Below are 21,293 nucleotides of genomic sequence, written 5' to 3' on the forward strand. Positions count from 1 at the left end.
AGCTCCAGGGTCCCCTTGCACCCCAATCCCTTGGAGGAGGGGGGGCCATAAGGCAGGGCTGTGTCTCAGCCCCTCCAGCTGCAGGGGATGATTGATGGCCCCGGAGCCATCAGCACTCCTGGGGGGGTGGGGTGGGGTGTGTGTGTGTGTCCCCAATTTGGGGCAGAGGGTCCCGGGGAGCTGTCAACGCAGCGGTGGGGGGGCCGGGCTTGTGCAAGCAGCCCCTGCAGAGCGAGGAAAGGCTGAAGGGACAGGGCTGCCTGTCAAAGCCTTCCCCGGGTGGCCTTTATGGGAAAGAACTTTTGGGGACTGTGCCCCCCCCCCCCCCCCCCAAGCCCCCTTCCTGCCACCCCTCACTGGGGCACCCTGCTCCCCAGAGACAGGGACAGGACCTGACCCCAGGTCCCAGCCTCTCCCCCCCCGCCAGGCTCATCCCTCCTGCCCCACACCTGGAGCAGACTAAAGCTTTTGTGGGGGGCTCAGCTCCCCTCTCAGAGCCAAATCTGAGACACAGCAGTGTGTGTGTGTCCCCCCCCCACTCCCGAGGGGCACCGGACCCTCCACCAATACCTGCTGCCTCCAGACCAAGGCCAGGTCAATGGGTTATAATCATCTCCCTGCTGCTCCGTAATCCCCCTTTGTCTCCTATTCACAAGCATCACTCCCTGCCCTGCGCGGGTCGGGGGGCTGCCGCCGGCCCCCCCCAGCCCCAGGGGAAGGATGCTGCCGGGGCAGCGGGCACAAGGCCTGGCAGCCCTGGGGAGGGCGGGGGAAGGAGAACCCCCTGGCCAGGGTTGAGGATGCTCCCACAGTCGTCCCCCCCCCACCCCAGCCCCGTCACCCTCAGCCCAGCCAGGAGTGCAAAATATCCTTTATTGGGGAAGGATGGCACCAAAACAGCAGCTTCCCGGGTTCTTCTGCACCTGGGAGGGAAGGAGAAAGGAGCTGAAACACAGACACCCCAGGCTGACCCTGCCTGGGTCCTTCCCAACCCCACTCAGCCACGAAATGGGGGGGGGGGGGGGGCACACACAGTTCCCCTCCCCACCTCACAGGGACCCTCGTACCTGGCCGGGCTCCGCTGCAGCTCCTCCTGCTACTTCTTGGCTGCTGCCTTCCTGCCCCGGCCAGCTCCTCGCCCCTGCGGGGACGGGATGGGGCTGAGCGTGGGGAACCCCCAGCCTGGTCTTGTGCTTCTCCCCCCATTTTTGGCTTCAGCAGCCGCCTACCATCGGGCATCAGCCCCTTTCCCTCCCCAAGAGCTCCCAGCCCTGGTCAACCCACAAGCCTGGTTGGGGTGGGGGTAGCCAGGAGATGTAGAGGGACACCCCAGCCGGCTCCTACCTTGCTGGGAAAGGGATCCTCGGGGGAGATGTAGTTCCTGCTCGGGAGAGAAAGAGAGGGCTGGGATTAGGGGTGCACGGTCCCAGCAGTGTGGGGGATCCCCTGCTCCACGGCAGGGCTGCCGTGTACTTTCCCCCCCCCCCCCCCCATCATACTCACAGCTCATCCTCCTTCTCCAGCCTCCTCTTCTAGGGGAGAGAGGAAGATGTAGGCGGCGGGGCCAGGCACACGCAGGCAGGATGGCGACGTGCGACGGAGCCTGTGACTCTTCCTCCCCAAGGGAGGAAGATCACGGCTCACCTCCGTTCCAGAGGGGGCTTTGGGGCGCGGTGGGAGCTTGGAGGAGCCTGTCCCCAGGATCAGGGCACGAGGAAGCTCCTCAGGGGAGGAGGCTGCACCCCTGGCCCCCCCCCCCCCCCATCCACCCCCATCCCCAGCCAAGGGGGGGTGCTTACCTTGGCGACACTGCCCTTCTTGGCAGCTTGGCCCTTGAGGGGCTTCTCGGGGGACTCCTCGGCATCCTCATCCTCCTCCTCTTCCTTCTCCTCCTCCTCCTCCCAGGACAGGTTGAACATCACTGCGGGAGAGGTTGGCTGGGCCCCCGCTCCCGGGCTGGGGTCACGGGGAGGGCTGGGACCCCCGTACTTACTGGAGACGTGCTGCCCGCTGATGTAGACGGGGCCGGAGCCGGCTCTCAGGCGGAAGGTGACCGGAGGAGTCAGCTCCACTCCCACCAGGGTGGCCTGGAAGAGAGGAAGGTGGCAGCACCCACCAGCAGCAGCCCCCACCCGTGGGGAAGCCCCCCCCCACCCCGGGCACTCACCATGGGCAGCACGGAGGGCTTCAGGGTGGCCAGGGGCACCGGGGGACGAGCACCCCCCTCCTCGGCCGGCACGATCTCCACCACATGGAACTCATCCTGCGCCATCTCCCCCAGGCAGACCTTCAGGGGGCAAGAAGATCATTCCTTCCCCCCCCCCCGCCCCATAACACCCCTCACCCATGCCCCCCCCCCACCCCGCGGTTTTGGGGAGGGAGGGGGGGGGACATAGGGACCACTTACTGTCCGCAGGGCCAGCTGCTGCTCGCCCTGCCACTCCTCCGGCACCTGGAAGGTGTAGGAGTTCCGCTCGCTGCTCAACTCACACCCTGCAGATATCGGGGTGTCAGAGCGGGGCTACCCCGAGTTGGAGGGGGGTGTGTGTGTGTGGGGGGGGGTGTACAGGGGAGGGGGAGCAGCCCAGTGCAGCCCTGCTACTGGGTGGGGGGGTGTCCCCGGTGCTTACCCCAAATCAGGGACACAGGTTTCTCAGATTTGCTGTCGACATCAACGCTGTCCGTAAGGGACATGGCTCCAGGATCCCTCAGCCTGGGGGGGGGGGGGGGGGGGCACCGATCTGCGGGGATCCCCAACTCCAGGAGAGCTTTCCCCAGCCCCCCCCCCCCAGCTGCAGCCAGGACACCTCAGCCCCCCCCCGGCTCCTCCCAGCAGCGAGGCAGCCAGTCACCGCAGCACTCGAAAACTCACCCCCAGGCGCTCAATTTAATTATCAGCCCAAGAGGAACCTCAAGTGCACCAGCACCCCCCAAACCCAGGCAGCTTATAGAGGCGGGGGAAGCCCCCCCCCCCACCCACGCAATCACCCACCCACTCACCCACCCACTCAACACACCCACCCACCCCTTTCTGTCTTAAATAACAACAGCCCTGCGGGGGCAGTTAAGACTCCTCAGGTGTGTGAGCCACAGCCCGGAGCCTTGCCCCCTCCCGCGGCCAAGGAGCAGAGCCCCCCCCCCCCAAATCTCACCCCTGGAGGTGGGTGTCCCCGCGTTGCCCCCCTGTCCCCGTAGCACCCGCCACCCCCAAAATTGCAGCCGGAGGAACATCGTCCTCGTAGCGGGAGTGCCAGCCCGTGGCGGGGGGGTGGTGAGGGGGACAAGGGGGGGGGGGGGCTCCGGTGTGGGGGGGTGTGTCCCCACCCCGCTGGGGGCACAGCCCCCCCTCCGCGGGGGTCCGCAGTGCCACCCCCCCCCCACCCGGCTGCCTGCCCCGTGGGCACCCGGCAGCTCCGGGGTGACAAGGGCTCAGCTGGGATGTGCCACCGGGCCACGCCATGGGCCACCTCGGGTGCCCACGGGCCACCGTGCCCTGTCACCTCTGCCGTGTGCCACCTTGTACTGCCACTGGCCACCATGCCCTGCCATGTGCCACCTTGGGTGGCCACAAGCCACCGTGCCCCACCATGTGCCACCTTGTACTGCCACTGGCCACCGTGCCCTGCCATGTGTCACCTTGGGTGGCCACGAGCCACCGTGCCCCACCATGTGCCACCTTGTACTGTCACTGGCCACCGTGCCCTGCTGTGTGCCACCTTGAGTGGCCACAAGCCACCGGGCCACGCCATGGGCCACCTCGGGTGCCCACGGGCCACCGTGCCCTGTCACCTCTGCCGTGTGCCACCTTGTACTGCCACTGGCCACCATGCCCTGCCATGTGCCACCTTGGGTGGCCACAAGCCACCGTGCCCCACCATGTGCCACCTTGTACTGCCACTGGCCACCGTGCCCTGCCATGTGTCACCTTGGGTGGCCACGAGCCACCGTGCCCCACCATGTGCCACCTTGTACTGTCACTGGCCACCATGCCATGCTGTGGGTCACCTCGGGTGCCCACGGGCCACCATGCCATGTGGCACCTTTTACTGTCACTGGCCACCGTGCCCTGCTGTGTGCCACCTTGGGTGCCCACGGGCCACTGTGCCCTGTCACCTCTGCCGTGTGCCACCTTGTACTGCCACTGGCCACCGTGCCCCGCCATGTGCCACCTTGGGTGGCCACGAGCCACCATGCCCCACCATGTGCCACCTTGTACTGTCACTGGCCACCGTGCCCTGCTGTGTGCCACCTTGAGTGGCCACAAGCCACCGTGCCCTGCCATGTGCCACCTTGGGTGCCTACAGGCCACCGTGCCCTGCTGTGAGCCAACTTGGGTGGCCATGAGCCACCGTGCCCCACCATGTGCCACCTTGTACTGTCACTGGCCACCGTGCCCTGCCGTGTGCCACCTTGGGTGCCCACGGGCCACCGTGCCCTGTCACCTCTGCCGTGTGCCACCTTGTACTGCCACTGGCCACCATGCCCTGCCATGTGCCACCTTGGGTGGCCACGAGCCACCGTGCCCCACCATGTGCCACCTTGTACTGTCACTGGCCACCGTGCCATGCTGTGGGTCACCTCGGGTGCCCACGGGCCACCATGCCATGTGCCACCTTGTACTGTCACTGGCCACCGTGCCCTCCTGTGAGCCGCCTTGGGTGCCCACGGGCCACTGTGCCCTGCCGTGTGCCACCTTGAGTGGCCACAAGCCACCGTGCCCTGCCATGTGCCACCTTGGGTGCCTACAGGCCATCATGCCCTGCTGTGAGCCAACTTGGGTGGCCATGAGCCACCGTGCCCCACCATGTGCCACCTTGTACTTACTGTCACTGGTCACCGTGCCCTGCCATGTGCCACCTTGGGTGGCCACGAGCCACCGTGCCCCACCATGTGCCACCTTGTACTGTCACTGGCCACCGTGCCATTCTGTGGGTCACCTCGGGTGCCCACGGGCCACCATGCCATGTGCCACCTTGTACTGTCACTGGCCACCGTGCCCTCCTGTGAGCCGCCTTGGGTGCCCACGGGCCACCGTGCCACTGCATGTGCCACCTTGCACTGTCACTGGCCACCGTGCCCTGCCGCGTGCCACCTCAGGTGCCCACGGGCCACCGTGCCACGCCATGTGCCACCGTGTAGTGTTAGTGGCCACCGTGCCATACCGCGTGCCACTTTAGGTGCCCACGAGCCACCGTGCCCCGCTCTGTGCCACCTCGCACTGTCACCGGCCACCCTGCCCCGCCGGGTGTTCCCCCGCCCCGCCCCGCGGGTGTCCCCGTCCCCCGTGGGCGCAGGCGCGCGTGGGCGGGGCGGCGGGGCGGCTTCCGGCAGCGCAGGGGCTGGAGATGGCGATGGCGGGGCTGGTGGGGCCGGGGGGGGGGGGGTTGAGGGGGGGTCGGGATGGGGGTGGGGGTCCCCCGGCCGCCCCCTCAGCAGCTTCTCCCCGCGCAGGGACCCGGCGAGGCCGCCGCGGCCGCTCACGCCCTGTCGCTGCCGGCCGAGGCCTTCGGCAACGATGTGAGTGCGGGGGGGCCCCTGGCCTGGGGGGGGTCCCTGTCCTGGTGGGGGTCCCTGTCCTGGGGGAGTCCCAGCCTTGGGGGGGGTCCCTGTCCTAGGGGGGTCCCAGCCCAGTAGGGTCCCAATAGTGGGGGAGAGGGGGGGGTTGTCCCCTGTCCTGGGGGGGGGTCCCAGTCTTAGGGGGGGTCCCTGTCCTGGTGGGGGTCCCTGTCCTGGGGGGGGGGGCCCAGCCTTGGGGGGGTCCCTGTCCTGGGGGAGTCTTAGCCTTGGGGGGGGGGGGTCTCTGTCCTGGGGGGGTCCCTGTCCTGGGGGAGTCCCAGCCTTGGGGGGGTCCCTGTCCTAGGGGGGTCCCAGCCCCGTAGGGTCCCAATAGTGGGGGAGTGGGGGGGGTGGTCCCCTGTCCTGGGGGGGGGGGGTCCTAGTCTTAGGGGGGGTCCCTGTCCTGGGGGAGGTCTGACCCCAATGCTGGGGGAGATGGGGGGGTGTCCCTTGTCCTGGGAGGGGTCCCAGTCTTAGGGGGAGTCCCTGTCCTGGGGGGGTCCCAGCGCCGAGGGAGGAGGGGGGGGTGTCCCTTGTCCCCGGGGGGGTGTCCCAGCCTTGGAGGGTCTCAGCCTTGGGGGGGGTTCTTAGCCCAGGAGTGGCTGTCGCAGTCCTGGGGTTGGGGGGCAGTCCCAGCACCAGTAAGGTCCCAGTGCTGGGGGGGTGGGGGGGGGGTCCCTGTCTGGGGGCTGTCCCAGTCCTGGGAAGGGAGAGGGGTCCCAGCCCAGTAGGGTCCCAGTCCCGGGGCGGGGGGGAGGTCCTAGCCTTGGGGGGGGGGGGTCCCAGCCCCAGCGGGTTGTCCCAGTCCTGGGAGGGGGGATCCCTGTCCCAGGGGTGTGTGTCCCAATCCTGGGAGAGGGGGTTCCCTACACCGGGGGGGGGGTGGTGGTGGTGGTGTTCCAGTCCTGGGGGGGCCCCCAGCACCTTGGGGGGGTGCCAGCCCCCAGAGGGGGGTCCCACACGGAAGGGCTACTTTGGGGGTTTCTAGGTCCCTAGCATCACCCGTGAACCCCAACTGCAGCTGTACCAGGGGGTCTGTCTGGCCCCAGACCCCCACCCCATCCCCATATCCGCCCCCCACCACCACGAGGACCCACCCAGGAGGCTCAGCCCCCCCTGACCCCCCCCTCCTGCCTCCGCAGCCCCGCGTGGAGCTGGCTTGGGCCATGAAAGCCCACCAGCACGCCCAGGTCTACTTCAACGTAAGTCCTGGAGGGAGATATGGGGGGGGGTGTCAGAAGGGTGGTGGGACTTGTTGCGGGGGGTGGGGGTGGGGGTGTGTCCCCTGTTAATTTTTAATTTCTGTGCAGCTCATCTCCTCCGTCGACCCCAAATTCCTGAACCTCACTAAAGTCGACGACCAGATCTACGGCGAGTTCAGGAAAACCTTCAGGGATCTTAAAATCGACGTGCTCGACCCAGAAGAGCTCAAATCGGAACCGGCTAAGGAGGTATGGGGGGGCGGGGGGGGGGACACACACAGGTGAATTTTGCCCCCCCCCCCCCCCGACACCTTCTTCAGGGCTTTGCTGCCGCTTTTCTGGGCAGAAGTGGCGCCCGTTCTGCCTGCGGTTCGAGGGGGTGGTGGAGGATTTCAACTACGGGACGCTGCTCCGCCTGGACTGCCGCAAGGACTACACCGAGGAGAACACCATCTTCGGTGAGGGAGGGCCGGGGGCACCCCCCCAAACCTCCGCCCCCCCCCCCCAAAACCTCCGCCCCACACCTGCTCTTTTTAAGTTTTTCCTCTCTCTCCTTTTAGCCACCAGAATCCAGTTTTTCGCCATCGAAATCGCTCGGAACAGGGAAGGGTGTAACAGCGTCGTCTACAGCAGCACCAGGGAGCTGGCGGAGTGAGGATGAGGAGGGGGGGGCAAAGAGCCCCCCCCCAGCCCCCTGTTCGGGCAGGCGGGGCAAGAACAGGGCTGTTCCCTGCTCCTCCGGGTTCAGACTCCCTTTGCAGACTGTAAATAAATTTTTTTTTTTTTTTTTTTAAAAAAAATATATATAAAATTCCTTGTGCTGCAGGTGTTGTTCCCTAGAACCGACCACAACCTCTGAGTATTGCTGAACCCACTTGGATTTTTGGCAAAACCTTTGCCCGCACCACTCAAGGGTCCAACGCCTGTGATCTCCCCACACAAATCAAAAATGATTTTTTTTTTTTTTTCCCACCCACTTTATTTGGAAAAAAAATCCCCCCCCCCCCACCCCAGCAGGCAGGGGATGCTCAGGCAGACACGGCTCAGTAGAAACCATTGAAGTTTTATTTGCAGTCACAATGCTTACACTGTATGCAGCAAACACCCTTACAAGTCAACCAGCAATCTGCTCACGCGAAAAAGGACCCAACACACAATCGCCAGAGGAAAGAAAAACAAAACAAAACAAAACAAAAAAAAAAGGGGGGAAAAATAATAAAATTAAGAGTAGGTGGTGGCTGGGAAAAGAAACTGCAGCCCTAAGGACTGAGTGGGGTAGAGCTGAGCAAAAGGATGCACACGACTAGCAGCAACAGTAGTGGAAAAAGTACAAGGCCAACAGGTTCCCTCCCCCATCAGCTTTCCTCTGTAAGTCAATTTTTATATCCAAAACATTTATTATGGTGACTTAGAAAAAAATGGAATCGTTTGAAAGGGGGGGTGTTAAATACTTCATGCTAGGCAAACCTTGTTATTAAGAACCCTCCGAGGTGGCAGGTTGAGCTGCAGCAGCCCCGCGCTGCCGCCGGCTCCCCCGCAGCTGAGATGGGGGGAGCGAGGGGGGGGGAAACACAACGAAAAAACACAATAAAAAAAAAGAAAGAAAAAAAAAAAAAGGAGAAAGAGCGAGGAGAGTGCCGCCGGGCACGGGGCAGAGCGGGGGAGGCGAGGGCCCTGCGAGAAGCAGGTTGACGAGGGGACAGCGCCTACTGCTACACCGGGGGGAGGAGAGACACCCACGAGCAAGCACGAATGAAAGATCACGCGGCATGGCTTAGAGTTCCTAATAACAAGGGCAAGACGGTAACAGGAAGTTGTGATTTCCAGGGGCTTAATAAGAAAAAATATACATTTGGAATTTTACAATGCCTTTTTTTTTGTTGTTGTGGTTTTTTTTTTGTTTGTTGTTTTTTTTTTTTTTTTTTGTAATTTTTTTTTTTTTTTCTTGCTTCTCTCTACACTTGTCACTAAATATATCTCTGCACTTTCACACACCCACCCCCTCGCCCAGTAAAGCTTCTGCAGGACACGCTTTCCTCACTCGCATACACAACCCTCACGCCAGCACCGGTGCACCAAGACTCTGTAAAAATTTCAATCACACTTTTTTTTTTTTCTTTTTTTTCTTTTTTTCTTTTTTTCTTTTTTTTTTTTTTTTTTTTTTTTAAACTGAGTCAATATAAACCTTGTTCAAAATGTTATGAAAAAATGTACATGTTTATACAAGGCAGGCTGCAGCAGAGCGCTGGCGTTCCACGCAGACATTCGGGTAGGGAGACGCTGGATTCTTGCACTTGGCTTATGCCCTTCCACCCCCTCCCACGGAAACAGAAGCACCCTGCCCCGGTGAGCTCAACAACCCCTCCTGTTCCCTCCTCCCCTCGGGACGTGGAGTACGGCCCAAAGCGAGCGCCGCAATCCAGCCCTGGGGAAGAGCAGGGATTAGAAACGCCCTCTTTTCTTTCCATCGGAAACGGTAACCCCTCTGGGCCAGGCCAAAGAGATGCTGCTCTGTACAGGTGGAGTTGGGAGACGTCAGCTCATCATGTCGTTGCTGTTCACGCCGTAGGTGGAGTTCTTCATGGAGTCGTTCACCTCTCGCCTGAACGCCGACAGGTTTTGGGTGAACCTAAGGAGGAAAAAAAAAAAAAAAAAAAAATCCAAACCAAAAAAAGCAGAGGAGCACATCAGAGCAGGAGGGGGCTCGTTCCACCCCCCGGTGCTTTGCTCCCCACGAGGGCTGTGGCCCCACAGCGGCGGCTCTGGCCCGCACTGACCTGTCCCTGTTCTTGGTTAGCAGGTTGCGTTCGATGCCTTCCATGAGGTTCTCAAAGCAGAGGTGCATCGCCTGCTGTTTCTCCGGGGGCTGGCTGTTCACTATACTGTTCCTCAAGTCAGAGAAATACTGGGGAAGACAAGGGAAGGAGTGGGTTAATTTTCAGCTGAATAGTCCCCTTGGCTTTGGGACAGAGAGCATGCACACCTAACAGGTTCTTGGGAAGAGTGTTACAGCCCTTCAGGTGATTTCCAGTGCCTTCGTGAATGAAAGCAAACGTGGCTCCTCCTCGGACACCCCTCCCTCAACACCCCACCTCCCCCAGTCCCTGCCCTGACACCCTTCTGCTCCGGCACTGTTCGAGCCCAGACAGCTCCTTCCAGCTGCCAAGGGGAGGGTGGGACGTTCACCTTTTCATTGAGCAGGATCAAGCCAAGCAGAGGCCGAGACATGGACCACTGGTTCCTGCAGTCCTCAAAGATGATGATATTCAGCACCGTTGACAGCATCTGCAAGAGGGAAAGTGAGGTTTCAAACCAGCCCTGCCAGCCCAGCTCCCTCCTCACCGCCTGGGCTCAGGAGCAGGGATTTGCCTTCCAGGCCTCAACGCTACAGAGCTCTCGGTGTCACGGGGCGAGAGGAGGACCTGGAGCCCCCAGGAACCGGTGAGAACTCCACTGAAGGCACACGGAGGAGGTGCTGAAAGCTGTTAGGGTATTTATTCCTGACACACTCCATCCTGCCCCAAGGCAGCCAGGGGCAAGACTGTCTCGCCTTCACTTCAACAAGGTAATAGCAAGCCTTTAGAGGATGCAGGTGCCCGGGGAGCTTCCTCGAGTCCACACTTGGGGTGTCTGCTCCCTCCCCCAGCCTCCTTAGGCTAAAGCCAGTACCCAAACCTCGCCGGTTTGGAAGATGCAGTTTCTCTTTTTATCCTCGGAAAAAAACATCTTCTGGCCCCTCCCCAACAGCCTGGGTTTCTTTGCATTTGATCTACCAGGAAGGGTGGAACAATACTCCCCGCTTTCACGTGGGAGTTGTGCTGCCACTTTGACAAGTACCGGGGAGAGGGGTTGGCTAACGGCGTCGCAAACACACCGAGCACTGCTGTTCCAAGCAGTTACAGCGAGGCGAGAGGCGTGTGAAAGTGCTTTTGTGCTTTAAGGTACGGATATCCAGATCCCAAGGCAGGGCCCTCTGGAGCACCAGAACCTCTGCGAGCAGAATCATCTGTCATTAAGTGACACAGAGGTACCCAAACTACACGGTCCGTGCAGGTGTACGCTGAGCTAAGGCTGATCTGAGCAAGTCTCAGCTCACAATCGATCCTCTGCCGCCGCACACGCTCCAGCCCCGGAGCGGAGACAAGTCCCAGCAAACTCCGTGTTGATCAGAGATGTTGTGGATGGAGGCAGACGTGCTACCAGCATGTAAATCACTCGATTATCAAATCCCCCCCCTCCCTGTGCAGAGCCCGTTCTGAAGGCAGGCACGAGCGGCTCCATCGGGCTGCAAAACCCAACTTCCACGCGGTCCCAACACGGGCGCTGCGGCAGGGATTGCTCCCGTTTGCAGATGTCTCGTTCAGCGTGGGGACCCCGCGGTGCCTGCTCGGCTGTGAGCGCACACGCACCACCTCAGTTGTTCTAGGATTTAAATAAAATCTGATTTTTTTTTTTTTTTTTTTTTAAAAAAGCAGCAGAAGAGCACACGCTCTCTGGTTGAAAATATGTTTCCCGGCTTCGTTTCTATGACTGCCAGCACGACCCATAACCGTCTCTTTAAAAAAACCCAACAGACAAAAATCTCATTTTTTTGGCTACTTCCACTCACATCGGAAATGCAAAAATGGTGTTCCCTGCACAGGGAGAACCACGGCCTTGAAGCATGACTTTGAATCAGACCTACCATGTGATGAACGTGTAGGAGGGATGCAGTACTAGCAAAAAAATCCTTTTTGCTCCTGAAAAGCCTGGGGCTCTAGAGCAGGGAGCACGCAGCCCCCGTGTTACATCATGTTAAGGAAATTCAGGGCTTATCAGGGCGTTTACCATGCCATGCCACAACAAGGCCTTTGGTCTTTACCTGCTGAATCATCTCTGGGTGCTGCTGCATAATGTGCAGGAACCGGTCGCTCTCCTGGGTCAGAGGTGTGGTCCTCTTCTTGGTGCTGCGAGACAGTTGCTTGAAGAGATAGGTGACAATGTGGTCCAAACAGGAGCAGCAGCCTGTGCAAACCATGGTGTCTGCAAGAACAGGAAAGGGGGAGACATTGGGGCACTGCCAGCATTGCCCTTGCACCCGAGCAGGCTCCCAGGGAAACACCACCAGTCCTCTGGGTCCTTTTAGGGACTTTGCAAGCAAGAACCACCTCACCCTCAACAGGTCAGCAACTTCCTCACTGACATGATTTTCTATCCTTCCTCACTGACATATTTGCTATCTCTAATGTTCCAGCTTTAACACGGGTGAAGCTCCTCCACCCACTCACAAGGTATGTCTTAACTTATCCATTAGCCTGGAATACCAGGCATTCAAAGCAACCAAAATCTCTGCCTGCTTCCAAATCAAAGCCCTGCAAGGACAACAGAGAGCAGAAGTAGTTACCTAGTGCAGTGAGGCCTTCTGAAATGGAAGAGAGAATATACATGATTACATGAGGCTCCAGACTGGCTATAAAGTTCATGTGGTCCTGGGTAAGAACTTCCAGCAAGGAATAGTATGACTGGCTGAGCTTGGGATAGTCCTGTGGAAAAAGGAAGAAAGACTTTTAAGGCCTCATGGCTAGCCCATAACCGTCAGTTAAAGCTTTCTGCTAGACCCAACCCATTCGTTAAATCACCTGAACACTGCTTACTGAATCTCCTGGAAAGAGAACAAGCCAACCTCTCTCACAGCATAACTTATGGGCCAACGTATTTTCTACCCTTCTCCCCCACCAAAAGCCTTCAAAACAGGCTCTAGCAACAATGGTCCAGCAAGTTCCCAACACTGTTATATCAAAACATTTTTCCCCACTGCTTTGCTCTTTTCTAAGCGGGGAGTGTTAGCTGACTAATGCCGGTGCTGGCGATGCAGAGATAGGGCTGGCTCTCCAGGTGTCCATCCAGAGTGCCAGATCACATCAGAAAACAAAAACAAACAAACAAACAAACAAAAAAAAATCAACACGCGCGGTGCCGGGCTCAGCAGCCTGCACTGCAGTCACTGCCACAGACCCCTCAGCAGCCCCCAGACTCTGGGGAGGACTCTGCTGGGAGTCCTGCAAAGTGGCTCCATCTCAAAAGTTGCACGTGAGCTGCGTGTCTCAAGAGCAATGATTTGGCCACTGGTGTATTAAATCAAGAACGTGCTGAGCGCAGTCACAGAGAGGGCAGTGACTTCTTCCAGATCCTGCTGTGGTGATAAGACAGACAAGGCTTGGGAGTAAAAAATGCTGCCCTCTCTCCTGGCTATTCTGCCAAGGAGGACTGTGCTGATGGGGCCTCAAAGCTCTGCTGCAAAATGGATTTCTGTATACGAGGTCTGGAAAGGAGCAAGACTCTGTAGGTGGATGTCTTCAGCAAGCAGGTTGCACTGTAATTGCTGATGCATCGAGATCTCTGCCCACAGGCAACAGAGGGAAGAACAATCCTTCACTCGCAGGAAGTGTTTTTCAGATAGAGGAGGAGTAATTTTGCTAATTGCTCTGCTGAGACTTGGAGCGTACCCGGCTGCAGCGAGGCCTTGGGTGGTGGGGTTACAGCCTTCACGCAGGACCTGCCGCTGCACATTCCAAGAGCTGTAATTTCCTGCTGGCCTGTGCCTATAGCTGGAGCTCCAGGAAGCGGCACAAGTTCACTCGCCTCTGTGATTAAAGTATTCCTTTCCTGTGTAATCTTCCAACCCTGTCTTCCCTAGCCATGTGTTTACACTGCTAACCACAGGTGTCGGCTTACCAGAAGGTCACTGTGAGGGATGGAAAGCAGAAGCTTGATAAAAGTTTGCAAGGCATTGTCCAGTGCATCATCCCCGTACAGACGGAAGACCCCAAAGTTGACGTAGCTCCCACTCAGTGCAGCCTTCAGCATAGAGAAGCAGATGGAAATCCCCTTGAGCTTCAAGGCATAGACTTGATCCTTTGGGACCTCCCCAAGCGTTAGGATACGATTTCCTGCATGAGCACAGAAGCAGACTCAGTATTTCAGCAACCACATCCAAACTCTTTCTCCCCCAGGGAGCAGGAAAAACAAAAGTAGAGCCATAAGGAGCGACTGAGAAGTCAGCCACGGGCACCAAAGATTTATTCCCCAGCTGAAGGTTACAGAACCCACTACAAGTTAAAAGCGTGGCTCTGCTAGGAACCACAGGAGAACACAACTGCCCGTGATTTTGCTGTGGAAACAGGACAGCATAAGGACAGGGCTGCTCCCTGCCTGCTTCACAGGTTTGCCCATGTCACCCTGCACACTCGCAAGGGGCTCAGCTGGGCTCCTGCTCGCTGCCCTCGTTTTCTTCCTCATTTGTGGGGCAGACACCCTGCCCCTTCTGCTTGCCTGCCTACCCAGCACTTCGAGCAGAAGCATCTCCCTGCATCTAAGCATGCATTCAGCAAGCGATTTGGCACTGCTTCCCAGCCTGGGCTCACTCTCCGAGCTGGCAAGTGCCCCGGGCCTCGCTCCTCGAGCGAGCGGAGGAGTCAAGGGCGGACCGAGGCCGCCCAGATCCCACCTGCTGGGTACTCACCATACGTCGTTATCATTTTACTTGTTTCTCGGAAGAGCAGGATGCCATTCGGCGAGGACACGTCAAACTGCAGCCGTTGGGATCTAACGGAAAGACAGGGAATAAACCGGAGCTCAAACGTACCTGGGAGTAAAACCAAAGCTAACGCCCCAGCACCTCCAGGCGCTGCTGCGTACCCGGGCACCCTCCTCCCAGGGCTGCTCCCCAGAGTTCAATAAAACACGCTGGTCTGGTAGAAAATACTTCTGTCCGTTACCAAAGCCAGACAGGACACAGCCACTTAGGGACAGACGAGCTCTGCTGTCGCAGAAGAAAGGGCCTGTATTTCACAGACGTTAGGAGTATTACAAGATCGAGGCTGGAAATCCTGTCTTGGCAATAGTCACTAGGCTACTGTACACAAACACAGCAAACATCTTGGAAGCAGCATTGTAGGGCAGGCTGACTAGCTCCTATTCATAACACGACCAAGAATTCAGAGCTTGGCACTTTTTCCCCCCTACAGTGAATAGATCTTACAATTGAAGTGCAGCGAGTCGTCCAGATCACCTCTGAAATAAATGAGTGGACGTATTCCAGCAAGGGTTGTCCTACTGCAAAGATGCCGCTCGGATGTGGCAAACAGTCTGACAGTACAGAGAGTCAACTCTCAAATGACTGTGCTTGGACCTTGTGTCCCTTCCACTCGGCTGTAACAACGGCCCCTTCCTATAGGGTTGTGTTGAGCTGGCTGCAGGCCAGAGCAACATCTTGGCATCTTTCCACTGCCAGATTAGACAGCTTCTGAATTATCTGAACAGCGTCAGAGGTACCTCTCTGCTGGCAAAAAGAGCTGATGCTCTAAAGCCAAAGTGGTCATCTGGCTGCCAGAGAGAACAATGCTCATTTTAAACACAGGTTTTAAAAATTACCGTGAGTTGCCTGCCTCCATCTTACAGTGCTGTCCTTGGAAGCAGACGCTGAACAAATTCACTGTTTATTGATCGCGTCTCTTGGTCTGAGTCATGACATGACTGATATCTGAACTGTTGAATTTTCTTCCCCACTGAAACAATGCCAGTTTGCCCCCTTCCCCCCCTGGCAGCCTTTATGGCTTAAATAGCCTGAAGTAGAGAAAACACAACTGGGCACCAACACCCATGCAAAGGCTGAAGCAGCAGACAGACACAAATCCCTGCCAGCTTGCAGATGCTGGAGGCTCGTACCTATTATGTACCAACTCAGCCATCAGTTTGAGGACAGGCGTAGTGCAGGCTGGGTCATGGTACCAGAGTTCAATCGCCCGCTGTAGGATTGGCATGTAGGACGGGTAGCTGCAAGGTGAAAGCTAAGGAACTCTGTGACCTTTTTTTCTTCACGTAAAGCAACAAGCTTCTACCACGAGGCACGTTTCGTGTACTGCACCCCAGCCTTGCAAAGCAGCTTACTTAAGGTTAAACAGAGGTGCTGCTTGCTGGGGTTTGCTACGCACACTTCTTGTACTAGGACAAACCAGAACCAAAAAGGTTTTGAATGAAAAGGGAAGACAAAGATCTGTCGCTGCAACAGACAGCTGACCTTCACCAGGCAAAGAGCAATCGGGAGCCCAGATACCGTCCTCTTTGAGCAGCTATGCTCTCACCAAGAGGACAAAGATACCAACTGCTGTTGGCTTTAGGGAGCAAGAGGAAAGCTTTTGTTGCTGCTGAGACACAAGCATCCCATTAAAGGCCTTTGTGCTTTACAGGTCAAATCCCTTTAGGTCCAGTCAGTAAAATCCCAACAGTTCAGCTTTGAGCAGATTTCTAGGTTGACTTGGTTGCAACCAGACCAAGTCAAATCTATTTCAAGGGCTTAGAGACAGGACATTGAGTTCTATAAAAGAGAAACCCTAGTCAGGATTTAGCAGGGAAAATAGGGCATTTGGATGCAGTCAGCCAGAGTTCTCCCCTCTGACTGACAGGATGACTCAAGTTTTAGGGCAACAGAAGGATACATCCACTCAAACAGCATCATGAAGCTGGTCTTGGCATTGAAGGCAAAGGCTATTCCCCTCAAGTCTCTCACCAAACCAACCAAAGTTCTCTGTATTGCAAAAGAAAAGATAGGTTAAAACACAACACGCATGTGGATTTCTACCTCCACGGCTCCACCAGCCCAGAGCCACTTCCCTTCCTCCCATCCCAACAGCAATACAGCCTTTCCGTGCTGGATGCCAGTCCCAGATTTGACAGTTCTTCCCCTTCAGTGCCAGAACCCCTCTTTAATTTGTGCCAGTGCAGTGACAATACCGGGACATTTCACCCCCAGCAGAAGCAAAGCTAGCAGATGAGGCTCACTGCTTCAGTTATGAACTACATCCAGACCCCAAGGGGTACAGCCACCCCGTGCACTGAAAGGAAAGCACCCATCACTCTGGCATCTCCTTGTCTCGTTCAGAGGGCAGAATGGCTCTCACTTGCAGGAGTTACTCATCCCCTCCCGTCTGTCTGAACTAAAAAGGTCAAAGCCCCTAAGGGGAAGAGTAGGGGGAGCACGGATAACAGGGAAGGTCCTGCCCAACTTACTTTTGCCTCTTGTTCATTGAAAGTATTTGTGCTGAACATCTGTGCCACAGTCTCAAAAGCAGCTGTGAGGGGAAGCATGAACTGCTCATACTGATCCTCATCTTCCCCTGAAAGAAACAAAAACCAGAAATCAGGAGGAAACAGACTGCACATCCCTTCGCCCTGCAGTTCTGCCTGTGCTAACCATTCACACACTGCTCACCCACGGAGCTAGAGGCAGAGAGACCACAGGTTTCCAGACAGGTGATCTATCACTGCCAATATCTAACTTAGAGAAAAGACTCAGAACAAACCCCGACACCTCGGAAAAACATCTGAAATATTACGAAGGAAAAATTTAGCCCCAGACTTGGTGGTGTGCACCTCTGGACTACCTGTACCCACCAACATGGCATCAAACCCACCCTCGAGCTTCCTTCCCCTCATTTTTCTTATCCCATTTGGCTTCTCCCATTCCAGCAGCCTTGCCTGCAGGAGCTTACGGCTCGCTAAGCAGCAGGGCCTAGCCTACTGCAGAGCCCAGCATCCAAACCACAAAGTCACCATTTCGCTTTGGTTCCCAGGAAAAGACCCGAGTACCTAAATCCACCATGAGAAGACGCCCAAGTGCAGTGTAGAACGTAGTTCGACATCTCATGTCAGTCAGGTTGGACTGATTGTTAATGCCCAGGAAGGAAAAGTGCTCACTCTGCGAAGGGAAGAGAAGCGATGGGTTAAACGGGAACCATCACCTTGAAGGGGGCTCCTGGAACGAGGGCTGAAGATCCCTCACACCTCCCCATCTCATTCGCTGCCTGTGCAAGGACGGGAAGCAGCGAGCTGTGCGGTTATGTTGCCAGCCACCTCACATCTGGCAGCCATCTGGGAGAGCAGGCCACCAGAGGGCAACAGGCAGCAGCGCAAAGATACCCGCGCCATCAGCTTTCATCTTGGAATTCCCCAGCACCAGAGGAACAAGGAAGTCTTGCTTTGCCTCCAGAGCAGAGAAACCACCTGCCCCCCCCCCCCCCCCCCCTTACTGATGGGGAGCCTTCAGGCGTTAAGGTTGCTGAAAACCAGCCCTCTGCAGGCGGATCCTTGGGTTATTCTGCTCACATTCTCCACGGAAACCAGTAGCCCCAGACAATGAGGCCCGAAAGCAGCTTCTGGGCAAAACCCAGGCCGTGGGACCGCCTGCAAAACAGCCCCTAGCTCCAGGCTTACAGCGCCTCGTTCAACCAGTCAGTGCAACCCTTCGGGACGGGGTGCTGGGAGTCCTACTGCTACAGCATCGGAGCATCGAATGACCACATGCTCCCAGAGGCAAGGCAGAAATCTGATACTTTGCTGCCGGCTTCTAGTTGCTCATTCTAACAATTTTTGATTTCAAGTCAGCATCCCAGATCCACACGGGGAGTACTGTACCGGCAGTGACCAAGGAACGAGGCTGCTATCCTGACCACGGCAAGTGATGGCACTTTTTCCAAAGCAGCACTTTTAGAATGAAAGCTGGAGCACTGAAATGCTGTTATACTTTGCATTAAATTGTAGAAACAGTGCTCAGTGCTGTCTCGCCTGCATGTGCAGCAGTACCAGCTGGCTCCCCACACTTCTCTCTGGAGATGGCTGTCTTTCAGTGGAGAGTAGAGACCCCCACATTAACCCTTCTGGGATGAAAGGTACCGCATTAATTACAGCCCCTCAAAATTGAAGGGCAGGCTTTGAACACAGAGAGATGGAACACAGATCACGTTTTCTAGAGGCTCATCTAGTATGATGGAAGCATGTGGGAGACAGGTAAACTAAAAAAAAAAAAAAAAAAAAAAAGGCATGTCCAGGTGTTAAAACTAGGGGATTATCTCACCTGCACAAAGGCAGATGGAGGAGTTTCCTGTGAGACAAAGCATCAGAAGGTGAAAGGACTTACCGTGTGATTGTTCAGCATGAACTGTACGGCGCTCAGTTTCACCAGCTTTCTAACGCTACTGTATGTAAAGGGGGTGTTAAGGAAGCAGCAAAGTCAGCAGAAAACTTCTTGCAATGCTTGCAAAGCACTTTCAATGGCAAAACTGGAAGGGGACTTATGTCTATATTACTCAATATGTCCCAGCCGCTCTTCCCTTTGATTCAAGAACAACCAAACTGCATAAATCTCGACTGTAGAGACGTGCAGCGACCATTTTTATTTACTCTGTCAGGAAGAACAACTGTGGACGGTAAGCTAAAAGCAATTATGATCCAAAATAATAATAAAAATCCCTACAATATTACAGTCATCTACTGCAATTCAACAGCTAGGCAAGACGCTGACCAAGCACTTGCCCTCTGCTCTTCTCACTACCCAAAAGATGAAGCGGTTCAGGAATCTGTTTGCACAGAGAGTGCTCTGGTTCCAGCCGAGCATCTGGGTCACTCTTCCCCCATCCCGAGGTTTAAGCGTTCTGTGCACCCAACAGCTCTTCTGAAAAGGATATCCGATGGAGAGGTCATTGAGCAGCTGCAGTGTCTTGGAGGTGATAGGCTCGCATCGACCCCAGTACTTCAAGTTGGTGATGCTAGGGAAGAGGACAACAGGGACGGGTCAGAGGGGTTTGCTCGGCTTCCCCTTTGCTGTGCGGCGGATTCTTCCAGTTCACAAGTGACCCAACATCATCAGCTCCACCCTCCACCGAAACCACAGACATCACAAGCCACAAAATATTGGTATAAAATTACTGTACTTACATTTGGTGGACTAGAAAATTATCCTTCAGATAATCTTCACTACTTGGGTCCCAAGCTACACTGGCCCATACCCAGGCCCTTGGAATTCTGTGGCACTCCAGGGCTGGTTTCTGCAGCAAGGGTAAGAGAATTCTGCGGCAGTGACTACATGCAGACGTATGCAATTCTGCACCTGCACCATCCACTGTCAGCTGCAGAATTCTAGTAGCCCTTGCTTCTTCCAGGAGAGCCATTTCACCCCTTGGGGATGACGCGCAGCCGGGGCGCGTGAGGGCAGGCAAGGCCCCGTGCACGTAAAGGAGTCAAGGGGGAGGCTAGCGGCTGCACGTCGCCAGGCACACGGCACTGGGAGTCAGCACTGGAGCTACTGGATTGGTTCAAAATGCGAACGGAGGCTGCCAAAGACATGACAAAAAGCCAGTCGACAGGTTGGGTCCAGAGGAGAGCTGCCAAGGAAAAGGCTGAATAAAGGTGCCTACCGGAGCGGAAGAGTTTTAAGAAAAGGACTTGCGCTACTCTGGTACTGAACAGCACGATTTGCAAAGAAAATCTTTGAAGGAGCAGTCCCCTCCCCACAGAGCTTTCGTGGCTGGTGATTGCCAATAGTCAAGTGCTAGGGCATGAGTGCTTGAGGCTGTCCCCTCTCTGACTTTGGTTTTGCTAAGCAGGCACTGGAAAGAGAATCCATTATCTTGGTGTACAGCTTATTTTTGTGTCTCCACGGTGGATAAATCAATCCTGGATATTGTGCGTGACTTAAGCCCTGATAAAAGCCTGTAATTCTCTTCAGCAGACAGATATTACTAGTTTCAGACTGAACAACACTCCCTCATTTTCCAGTTTTCCTGGTTATACCTTCAAATAAAACCTGGAATCTCTGATGCTTGCAAGCAGGAACACTTACATTTTTCCTATGAAGACACTCAGGACCATGGTCTCGTCATTCAAGCCCAGGACCTCTGAGAGACGGCGGTAGAGCTGGAGGGGAAAAAATAACACCAATTTAAAAGCTGTCAAGACAACAAGTAATGGTCAGAGATTATTTATTTTTCACTCGTTCTCCCTTTGTGGCCCCCATGCCTGGGAAGGCGTATGCTCTGGGCTTTCCCAGATCAGTCAAACAACGGACTGAGGTGCTTGTGATCTGATCCAGACCAATACTCGCCCTCATCACTGATCACTCTTTCTCTGGCTAGTCACAGTGGGTTCGGATACTGTACGTGGAAGGCAAAGCACTTGCTTTTCCTAGGGAAAGGGAATGTAACAACTGTGCTCCTCCATCTGCAGCTATATGCAGTATCTTGGTGTATTTGTCTGGAACTCTAAGCCCCTTGTCACATCACTGCTCTGAAGTCTGTGTGAGATGGGGGAGGAAGGTCATAGGTTATTGGAAGAGAACCGAATTCTGGAGTAATGATGTTCCCGTTCTCTACATACTCTTTATTTAAAAAACATTTATTTAAAAACCTAAATTTGCATCTCTAAAGATGCACCAAGGCGTTCGAAGTCCAGTACACCTACAACTGCCGTGTGATGAAGAGAATGGGTACTTATCTTCACTTTAGGGCTGAGGAAGCAAGGCACAGATGCCGACCTCAGGCTCCTCAGGGGTGTACGAGGTGGTGCGACTCGTATACTTTCACAAGTATATAGGCTTAAGGGACTCATTTGGAGTCACAGCAGAAACCTGGCAGGTAACCAAACTGAACCAGGTCTCGAGTTCTAGGCTTACTGTCATAGTCACTGGCTCCTTCCTGACGCATACAAAACATGGTATTTCAAAAA

General features: G+C 56.1%; 3 protein-coding genes across 6 annotated transcripts in view; 1 reads left to right on the plus strand and 2 right to left on the minus strand.

Moving 5' to 3' along the window:
• Nucleotides 1-1,096: 1,096 nt before the first annotated feature.
• Nucleotides 1,097-4,947, minus strand: NPM2 (nucleophosmin/nucleoplasmin 2). The gene is made up of 9 exons (XM_042801528.1): nt 4,938-4,947; nt 2,631-2,713; nt 2,408-2,493; nt 2,168-2,287; nt 1,994-2,087; nt 1,800-1,921; nt 1,504-1,532; nt 1,345-1,381; nt 1,097-1,141 (listed from the first exon to the last, which is right to left on the minus strand). The coding sequence occupies exons 2-9, from the start codon at nt 2,692-2,694 to the stop codon at nt 1,097-1,099; spliced, it is 597 nt and encodes a 198-aa protein (XP_042657462.1). The 5' UTR covers nt 2,695-2,713; nt 4,938-4,947.
• Nucleotides 4,948-5,309: 362 nt separating this feature from the next.
• PBDC1 (polysaccharide biosynthesis domain containing 1) lies at nt 5,310-7,583 on the plus strand. 2 transcript variants are annotated; one of them, XM_042801334.1, is made up of 6 exons: nt 5,310-5,363; nt 5,452-5,517; nt 6,699-6,758; nt 6,867-7,007; nt 7,105-7,216; nt 7,319-7,583. In XM_042801334.1, the coding sequence occupies exons 1-6, from the start codon at nt 5,346-5,348 to the stop codon at nt 7,411-7,413; spliced, it is 492 nt and encodes a 163-aa protein (XP_042657268.1). In that variant the 5' UTR covers nt 5,310-5,345; the 3' UTR covers nt 7,414-7,583. The 2 variants fall into 2 exon arrangements, with proteins under 2 accessions (XP_042657268.1, XP_042657267.1); XM_042801333.1 differs by lacking the exon at nt 5,310-5,363 and having other exon boundaries at nt 5,377-5,517.
• Nucleotides 7,584-7,801: 218 nt separating this feature from the next.
• XPO7 (exportin 7) overlaps nt 7,802-21,293 on the minus strand; it is a 49,037-nt gene continuing 35,545 nt past the window's right edge. For all 3 annotated transcript variants that reach the window (XM_032998325.2, XM_042801331.1, XM_042801330.1), the window contains exons 15-28: nt 20,413-20,486; nt 19,259-19,339; nt 18,712-18,775; nt 17,385-17,493; nt 16,806-16,912; nt 16,235-16,323; nt 15,465-15,572; nt 14,260-14,342; nt 13,473-13,687; nt 12,142-12,280; nt 11,620-11,780; nt 9,945-10,043; nt 9,536-9,663; nt 7,802-9,387 (exon numbers count right to left, since the gene is read on the minus strand). In XM_032998325.2, the coding sequence (XP_032854216.2) occupies nt 9,294-9,387; nt 9,536-9,663; nt 9,945-10,043; nt 11,620-11,780; nt 12,142-12,280; nt 13,473-13,687; nt 14,260-14,342; nt 15,465-15,572; nt 16,235-16,323; nt 16,806-16,912; nt 17,385-17,493; nt 18,712-18,775; nt 19,259-19,339; nt 20,413-20,486 (1,551 nt within the window). In that variant the 3' untranslated portion in view covers nt 7,802-9,293. The remainder of the gene's footprint in view (nt 9,388-9,535; nt 9,664-9,944; nt 10,044-11,619; nt 11,781-12,141; nt 12,281-13,472; nt 13,688-14,259; nt 14,343-15,464; nt 15,573-16,234; nt 16,324-16,805; nt 16,913-17,384; nt 17,494-18,711; nt 18,776-19,258; nt 19,340-20,412; nt 20,487-21,293) is intronic.

Source organism: Tyto alba, unplaced genomic scaffold (assembly GCF_018691265.1).
Source record: "Tyto alba isolate M040663 unplaced genomic scaffold, T.alba_DEE_v4.0 Super-Scaffold_34, whole genome shotgun sequence".
NCBI classification, from domain to species: Eukaryota; Metazoa; Chordata; class Aves; order Strigiformes; family Tytonidae; genus Tyto; species Tyto alba.